At 49.6% G+C, this 9,183-nt stretch overlaps 2 protein-coding genes across 2 annotated transcripts in view; both read right to left on the bottom strand.

Annotated features, from left to right (window-relative positions):
* Astl (astacin like metalloendopeptidase) overlaps positions 1–3,013 on the bottom strand; it is a 13,793-nt gene extending 10,780 nt beyond the window's left edge. The window contains exons 1-3 of the mRNA XM_008838172.1: positions 2,959–3,013; positions 2,197–2,322; positions 338–399 (exon numbers count right to left, since the gene is read on the bottom strand). Of these exons, the coding sequence (XP_008836394.1) occupies positions 338–399; positions 2,197–2,322; positions 2,959–3,013 (243 nt within the window). The remainder of the gene's footprint in view (positions 1–337; positions 400–2,196; positions 2,323–2,958) is intronic.
* Positions 3,014–7,326: 4,313 nt separating this feature from the next.
* Positions 7,327–9,183, bottom strand: part of Dusp2 (dual specificity phosphatase 2) — a 2,631-nt gene continuing 774 nt past the window's right edge. Inside the window, exons 2-5 of the mRNA XM_008838158.3 lie at positions 9,097–9,177; positions 8,886–9,007; positions 8,260–8,479; positions 7,327–8,146 (exon numbers count right to left, since the gene is read on the bottom strand). Coding sequence (XP_008836380.1) covers positions 7,932–8,146; positions 8,260–8,479; positions 8,886–9,007; positions 9,097–9,177 — 638 coding nt within the window. The 3' untranslated portion in view covers positions 7,327–7,931. The remainder of the gene's footprint in view (positions 8,147–8,259; positions 8,480–8,885; positions 9,008–9,096; positions 9,178–9,183) is intronic.

Below are 9,183 nucleotides of genomic sequence, written 5' to 3'. Positions count from 1 at the left end.
CACCCCAACACCAACCCCCCATCCCCCTCCAACAACCAACCACCGTCCACACACAAACACATACAAACAACCACAGGACTACTCTGCTGGCCTGGGTTCAGCTCCTGCGGCCCTAAGCACTTGCCCTGGGCAGGTTCCCAGGTGGAGTCTGAGGGCTTGAAGCCCCTCTTGAGCTAACTAGGTTGTCATTTCAGCAATCACCCTTGTCACATTCGGCTTGATCTTGACAAAAGTGGTGGCTCTCTAGCTACGAGAACCAAAGATGGGCCCCAAGTCAAGCACACATGACACTTTGAGGGCCCGGAGGGCTCTATCACACCCCCCTGAACATACTCACCGGCCTGATGATGTCCCCCTCCACCAGAAAGCTGCCCTCTGGGGTCTCCTCTGAGATGAGTCCTGGAAGGAAAAGGAGGAAGGGATATGTGTCCACCTGTGACCCCCAGAACACATGCTAACATCCATGCCTTTGACTCAAGCTTCCCTGAGCACCAAGGCTATATGGCTTTGAGGAAGTCACAGCTTGCAAATGTGTGAGGCTTCCCAGCCTGCTTGTGTCTTTCCCCTACTCAAACACCCATGGCCCCACAGCTTGTGTGATCCAGTCCTAACCCCAAGCCTGCTGTCAGGAAGCAACCCCCTCTTCCAGCCATCTCTATTACCCACCCTGGCCCCTCCAGCCCAAGCCACACTCCCTGGATCATGCCCTGTACAATTCTGTCTTACCTTATCCCCTATCTGGTCCCTACGTCTATGTTACATTCAGGACTCTTGAGGTATAGAGAATGGAAATTCCAAGTCACCACCATAGAAGGTGAAGAGGGCGAATACTTCCTATCTCAGCTTGGCTTCTCGAGAATCTTTCTCCCAGACAGGAACCCTATTGTAGCTGACTGATGAAAGGGGAAATCTCAGGAAGACCCATAAGACAGTGAGAGAAGCCAGAGAGGGTCCAAGAAGAATGTAGGAGAGCTCCGGTCTACAGATGGCACAGCAGACTTATCCCACCCCCTTCTGAGCCATTTCAAGTTACCCCAGCAGGAGAGGAGAGTGACTTATCGCATGAACATCTCTGACCAAAGCTGCCTTTTGTTGTTTTGTTTTTGTTTTTTTGAGACAGGGTCCCTCTGTAGCACCAGTTGAAACTATGTAGTCCAGGCTGGGCTTGAATTCAGATCTGGCTTCTTCCTCCTGAGACAAAGCTGCCTTTTTCTTTCCCTTGTCCTTTTTTTTTTTAAAGACTGAGTCTTCCCTGTAGCCACAGCTGGCCTAGAACTCACTATGGGAACCAAGATGGCCTCCACCACAAAGATCCACCCGCTTCTGACTGGGATTAAAAGCATGCAGCACCACCACACCAGGCAAAGCTGCTTTCTTTAAAGACCAGTCTAGAGACCCAGTACAGCTGTGTGACATTAACAGCCTTCATTCACAGCAGCTGGGGAATGGGTAAGTCCTGCTAACGATAGACATCAGGCAGGTGAGGGACACTGTTAGTAACTATCATGAGTCACCAGGGTGTGAAAGTTCTCCCTGGCTAGGGAAAGTGAGCTAGGGAAGATTCATTGGTTCTGGCTGCCTCCAGAGGACAGTGATAGAAGTAGGGTCTGATACCTGTCCCACAGCTCAACAGATGTTGGGGCTCCTAGCCAGCGCACAGAGAAAGAAGGAAGCAGATTACACAGTGGCCACCCCCCATCTAGGGCAAAGTCATTCCTGTTGTGCCAACATTTCAGTCCTTGATGACTCCAATATCTGAGCTCATCTTCACTGCCACCAGCTTTAGTCCAGGTTGTCTGTGTCCCTCATTTGTCAGCTGAGACCCCGCTCCAGACACAGAGGCCCTGAGCCACAGGCTCCTTTGTTCTTTGAAACTCCAACTAGGTCACATCAGCACACTGTCCCTCACAGGCTGGCTGGCATGTTCTCAAACATCTACCTGATGATTTAGTTCAACTTCCAGGTTGAAAGAGCCGAATGCTCTTTTTTTATCAGGCCATTTTTAAGAGACTTGCAATCTTTCATATAAAAATAACATTCCACCAGTTTTTTGAAAAGCAGAACAGATTTAAGCACTTCATGAAATTTCCACCCACTTAGAAGTTACTGCCTAAGCTGAGACATTTCCTCTCAGCCTTTTCTATGTGTCAGAAAGTATTCAGCATGGCTTTCACAAGTATAACCCAGTACCCTCACCTTGGTTAATTGCAGGTATGTCCTTGTCCTGGGACACCTGGATCTCCTCGAGACTGAGGTCTTCTGGGACACTGGTACTGCAGGCTCCTGAACATTTGAAGGATGAAGGTGCTCCTAGGATCAAACCTGGCCCAGACAAACAAGTACAGACACAAATATGCCCCAAGTGCCCCATCAATGACTCAAGACCACCACAGGACCTGGGTGTCAGCAACAAGAACCAGCCCCTTCCAGAAGAGACCTCCAGCATGCATCCCTGAAGCCTGCCTGGCCTCCCTACTCAGCCACACCTGGTGACAAGGCCTAGATGACTTCAATGAAGAAAGTCTATTCAAGGGACTAATGCTTAGCTCAAAAAGGCAAGGTCTACACACATGAGATCAAGGAAAAGCAGGACAGACCTTAGGTCCTAAGGCTAGTGGCAGATGGTTCAGGGCTAGCCTCAGCTTCTCTTTCTCCCCTCGCCCCCGGCTTAGCCTGAGTGACCACTGCCCCAGCCAGGTTAAGAATCTCTACCCCAAAACAAGTAGATCTGGGTCATGACACCTGCAACCTACTGCCAGACAGGCCTCTCTGCTCCCTGGGCTTATCAGGAGGCCTTCTCCTTGGTCACCATTTGCTCGCGTCTAAGCACAGTTCTGAAGGGCACCAGAGGGAGTCTCAAAGCTCAATTAAGACTCCTTCAGGCTCCAACCACAGCCTCTGGCCTCCCAGTACCCAGAAGACTAGAACCAGTTGGAGGAGGGCCTGGGAACAGCTTACCTGGCCAGGAGAGCAAAACCAACACCCAAGGCCACAGGCCTCTCATGCTACCCATGGTGAATAGGCCCTTACTCCCTCTCAGCAAACAAGAGAGCGGATCCCACAGGACAGAGCAGCCTAAGCATAGACTCTGTGCCACTCACCCCCTTTAATAGCAGCTTCTTGGGCCCCCACCTGCAATCTCCCAACCACCTCCACCTGCAACCTTTCCCAACAGCTTCCACCTGCAGGCCTGCCGGCTCCTACCTGAGGACCCTTCACCCAGGCCTACGCCTTCTACATTCTTGTCCCACCCATCCTGGCTGAAGTACTTGGCAATGTGGTTCCTCTGAAGTCCCCTCCTGCCACCAGAGGGCAGAGAAGCATTGTAGAAAGGTATATGGGCTTGACTGAGAGAGCCCAGCATTGGAAAGGGCATTTTCTGCCTCTACCCTCAGGGTTAAGCACAGAAAAGCCACCCAGAGGGCCCTCCATTGTACCTGATGATGGAGGATGCAGTCACCACATCTGCATACACTTTTATTTCAGTAGTTGTATAGAAAAGTACACAGTCACAGGTTGCAGGACTCTGAAACGTCACAGTGAATACCCCATATCATCAGCACTCATAGAAGCCTGCCACATGAGAGAGATATAACGCAGATCCTCATATGGGCGCAATCCTTCTGATACCATAAAATCTGGCATGATCAGTCAGTGTGCCTGCCCATTTCACGGATTCAAAGAGCACAGCTCCTTTCCTGTCTGTCTGCCTACTCCTCACAGCAGGCCACCTAGAGGCCCCACCTGGACTGACAGCCTGGGTATGATTTAGAGTTCAAGTCTACCCCAAAGCCCAGTGAAGGAAAGTCAGAGCCAAGGGCGCTGGCTAATGTTCACAAAGGCCTCCCAGAATTCCTGCTTGGCTTGGAATCCCACATTCCTTGAGAAACAGAAGTCAGAGCCATAGGGAGAGAAGATAAAGGCAGGGGCCTGCTGCCAGATCAGGTGTTGACTGATTTCAGTGCATCTGATGAATATGCTAATTAGCTTGGTTGGCAGACTCATTCACAGGAGATATACATATATATATAATATATAATATATATATGTATGTCAAAGCATCTCAGATACACCTTAAATATACAATTTTTGGGTCAGTAGTACCTTAGTAACATTGGAACAATAAAATAAAATAAAATATGACCCATGAAAAAGAATGCTTGAGTTGTACGTGGTGGGGTGCACACCTGCAATCTCAGCCCTTGGAAGTCTTAAGCAGGAGCTTGAGGCCAGCCTGGGCTACATAGTGAGAGGGGGAAAAAAGTTAATGGAGCTAACCAGTTAAAGTGCTTGTTAAAATATATAATTATGGCCAGGCGTGGTGGCACATGCCTTTAATCCCAGTACTTGGGAGGCAGAGGCAGGCGGATCTCTGTGAGTTCAAGGCCAGCCTGGTCTACATAGTTCCGGGACAGCTGGTGCTACAGGGAGACCCTGTCTCAAAAAGACCAAAAAAAAATTATTATTTTATTTTATTATAATCACATTGCTTAGGTAGAAAACCACATACTTAGTCAAGAAATACAGTTTTTCTTGAGAGAAAAAATGTTTTAAGCTGCCCAAATGAACTAAGCTGGTCACAAGAAGACAAATAGCGATGCTCATAAATCAAAGGACCCAGGAGCAAGTGACAAGACTGGGCTCCATTTTGAGCACCATGTGGAACCTGATAGAGCCAGATCTTTGAACTTTGCCTTTCAATTCAGAGCAGCTGTGCTAAACAATTCATTCCGTCAATTAGTGCTGCTCTCAACTTTGGTCAGAGAAGCTACTTTTTGCAGTGAGCAATGGTTAATACAGAGATTCCTAACCGTGATCAAAGTGCTGAGAATAAGTGACCGTGAGAGCTCAGCTGTAAATGGGACATCTATACCACCCTGCCCCTCCAAAGCTCAGGGAAAACCTTGGAAGAGCAGACAGAAAGAACGTAAGAGCTGGAGGACAGGAAGGAGTGTTGTGAAATGCTGTCTCCTGGACACAGCATGTCTGTACGCATGAACTCTCAGCAGCTGTGGTTACCTGCACAAGATCAAGCTAGTAAAAATTCCAGTGTGGATGGGAAAGAGGCTCACGAGGCCCCACCCTTAGCTGAGGAACTTTTAGCAATTGATGGCTGCTGGAGGGAGAATCACTTTTCTTTTGGGGTATAGCTCTTGGTAGAAGCATTGCCCATGCTTCACCGGCTGGCCCCACACCCATTGGACATAGGCAGAACTAATTGGATTCAGTGAGTTATAAAAAAAAAAAGAAGAAGAAGAGGACATGAAGTTGGGAAGGAGATTTATTAAGGATTTAAGGAGGTTGTAGGGGTGGGGTGGATATTATCAAAATACCTTGTATGCATATATGAAATTCTCAAAAAATAAATAAAAAATATTTTTGAAAAAGAAACAGGGGCTGGAGAGATGGCTCAGTAGTTAAGAACACTGGTTGTTCTTGCAGAAGACCCAGGTTCAAATCCCAGCCAACAACTGTCCCTAACTCCAGTTCCAGGGGATCTGATGGCCTCTTCTGTCCTCCATGGACATTGCACGACACGGGTGCACTTACCTACATGCAGGCAATACACTCATACACATTTTAAAAAAAAAAGAAAACAAATGCTGAGATCCCTAGAGTCTCCAATTCAGAGAGGAGGTAGAATAGAGATCACCAGGGGCCAAAGGAGGGATAAGGTGTTAATGTCCACAGAGGGTGAGCTTCCATTTCTCAAGATGAAAAGTTCTAGAGACCTTTTACTGTGGCTATATCTAACAGCACTGAACACTTAAAATAGTAAAGATGATAAATTTTGTTATGTATTTTTATTACCACAATTAAAAGTTAAGAATAGAGAGAGGAAGAAATGCCATTTGTTACACAAGACACTGGAAACACAGGAGGGGTGGGGAAGATGGGATGGAATGAGACAGCCAACAGTGATGGGATGTGTCAATGACTCTGGGCCCTGGGTATCCCTTACCCACTCTGAGCTAGACATCAGGGTCATAGGCAGGTCCCAATAGAAACCGGTATAGACCCTGAGGAAAGCTGAGAGCAGCTGAGACCCAGCTCTTGAATACCTCACCCCAGGGCAGAGAAAATGGGCCCCGGGGTCAGGCTGTGCACCCTTCATTCAGCCTCAGGGAGCCAGTGCCCTCTGTGCTGGGTTCTAGGAGATCTGAATGCTTTCATTGTCAACACACACTTGCACATCACGTAATAGGGGCAAAGGTGGCTCCCGGGGCCACCAGTGGCCAATGTTTTCTGAACATGTGAGCTACTCTATGTGAACTGGTTTGTAGAAGTCTATTCCCTAAGAGGTGGAACTGAAGATAAGCCCTATTTTACAATAGAGTAAACTGAGATGCTGAGAGTAAGCAAAACCAGTTTCCTGGCCATCAAACACACTGCCCTCCACCAGGCACTCAGAATGATGGAAGGAACATTGTCATCAGGGGTACAATGAAGAGGACTCCATGACACTCTGAAGGGCCAGCAGTGTCAGGATGAAGCTCCCTTGCAGCCATCTCCTCAGGTCCAGCACCCTTTACACCCAGGAAGGTCACAGTATTCTCTTCTAAAAGCCTGAGTATATACCACTCTGCTTAAGGCTTGGGCTAGTCCCGTGCTTCAGGTCTCCACATTCAGTGCTAGGACTTACCCATGTTTATAAGTACCTGAATAAGTAACTAATGACTTACCCATGTTATTTAAGTGACTGAATAACTAATCCCTAATGACATGTGCCTGCACCAAGATGCTGGGCCACATGACTTCTGGGACTGAGGTGCTCTGAGCAACATCTGTCAGAAGCCCCAGCTTGAGATTCAGTTGAGACTGTGCTCCCCTCCTGCAAGGAAGGAGAGGCCTAAGCTAGACACACACAGAGAGAGAGAGAGAGAGAGAGAGAGAGAGAGAGAGAGAGAGAGAGAATGGGAAAGGCTCACTCAGGGACACATGCATATGCAGAAAGTCACACACAGGATACATGCGTTGCCTTGGATCAGTAACACTTGATACACACAATGGAAACAGCCACCTGCTCCAGAGCCCACACATACATCCCATGTGTTCCAAAAGGAAAGTGTGGTCTGATCAGGGCAGCACTGGGCCCCATTTTGAGACCAGTGCCCCAGAACCCTCTCAGCTCACACACAAGTCAGAACCTGTGTGGGGATGACCCCAGGCCGGGGAGGATCCTTGACTTTCACTTCCCAGTCACCACCTGCAGAAAGGTGTGACCAATGAAGACCACTCAGCTGCTCAGCCACCCCAGGCACTGACTTGAGACCAGACAGTTACAGTGTTGGTTTATTAAACAAAACAATATTTTATTGACACATCTTCAATGTTCTGTATAAATATAAAGTGCTGTTTCCAACCTCCACCCACAGAGCTGGGAGGAAGTGAGGGAGGGAGTGTTAAATGTCAGTTGAACACAAATAACTTTCCAGCGCCAATTCTGGTGAGATGCACACGCACTTACACACGCAAGCAAGAGATTTGTAGCATGACACACACATCACTTCCCGAGTTCCTGGCTCCCTTGGGAGTGTTGGGCTCGAGCTCTGGCCCTGGGGTACATACCCCAGACAGGGCTCCTGCTTGTCACAGCTTGTTCCTTAGGCCCTTGAACTGCCAAGGGCTTCAACATGGTAATGAGACAAGAGTCCACAGATTTAAGAGTCCAATTAATTTCTGCCAGATCTAGGGAAGGGAGAGCAGACTTATTTTCTGCTCTGGTTCCCAGAATAAGGGCCAGCCCTTAAATCCCTAGCAGAAGAGCACCAGATCAGAAAGGTCAGCACTCCAGCTTTCCTAGCACCCTCTCTTGGGGGCATCATAGTGAGGAGGAATGTGCGAGGCCAGAAAGAAGCCCAGCTACCCACAGTAGCTCCCCCAAGCAGTCAGTGAGAGCCAGCACAATGTCAAAGAGGAGGGGCTCTGCTTCAATGACATAGCACCTGGGTCTCAAACTGTAGCAGCTGGCCCATGAAGCTGAAGTTGGGGGAGATGACTCCCCTGCGTTGCTTAACAAAGTCGAAGGCCTCATCCAGCCGCACTCTGCGGCTCTGAATCAGGTACGCCAGGCAGATAGTAGCAGAGCGGGAGATGCCAGCTTGGCAATGCACCAGCACCCGGCCTCCGCTGCTCTTCACCGAGTCTACAAAGGAGATGGGGGGGGGCAAGGGTCAGACAGGAAAGTGCAGAGGAGACAAGTGCCCTCCACGTCTTCCCCTGCAGCTCCCCCAGACCCCTAAGTTGAGACCCCCTTACCAATGAAGCCAATGGCTTCTTGGAACCAGGCACTGATCTCCACCACCTGGTTATCCTCTACCGGGATGCTCTTGTAACAGAAAAGGCCCTCAAAGTGGTTGGGGCAGCTGGAGGAGACATTCAGAACGGCTGTGATGCCACAGGCCTGCAGCCCTTTAAGGTCTGAGGAATGGCTGCAGCTGCCCAGGTACAGGTAAGGCAAGATTTCCACAGGGCCACCCTGTAGAAGGAAAGGGACAGTGGTGAAACCTCAGCCTTGGCCTGGAGAGCTTGAGACCTGAGGAGAATAGAGGACATGGACTAGGCTGGAGACAAGAGGAAACCCAGGGCCAGTCCTCCTGACCAAGGGACAGAACTGGAGATTGATTGATTGGTTGACTGATTGGTTGATTTTAGAACTCGAGATCTTGAGGACACAAAGGAACATGTCACACTCATACTTCAAAGTATATTTGAGGACATAAACAAGTCACCAAGAACACACACCGTTTGCAGGTGGCCGGCCATACATATACACCGGAATGAATATGTGAACACGCCCCCTGGCTTTCCCTTCAGGTGTCCATCTAGCAGGGATAGTGGGTTTGGGTAAGAAGACAATATAAGGACCCCTGAGTTCAACTCACCTGATCATAGATGGGCACATTGGGGTCGGAGCTGTTGTTTTCGGCCCCTATAGGGGGCAGCGCCTGGGCCGGGGCTTCAGAGCACAGATCCGGACAGCAGGCCTGGAAGCTATAGAAGCCACCTGCCCCGAAAGGAAAGAAGGCGGATTAGCCAAGAGGGGTGGGTTGGACTAGGGGTGCGGGGTGTGGGGTGCGGGGTGCCGGCGCTCACCGCGCAGGAAGCACACGACCGTGGGCCCAGCGCAGGTCTCTTGCAGCAGCGAGGCGAGCAGCAGGTGCGCAGGGCCGGGGCGGGAGC

Source organism: Nannospalax galili, unplaced genomic scaffold (genome assembly GCF_000622305.1).
Source record: "Nannospalax galili isolate Female #2095 unplaced genomic scaffold, S.galili_v1.0 scaffold1311, whole genome shotgun sequence".
In the NCBI taxonomy this organism is placed as follows: Eukaryota; Metazoa; Chordata; class Mammalia; order Rodentia; family Spalacidae; genus Nannospalax; species Nannospalax galili.
The sequence above is the reverse complement of the archived record's forward strand: the minus strand, read 5'-3'. Positions and strand labels throughout refer to the sequence as shown.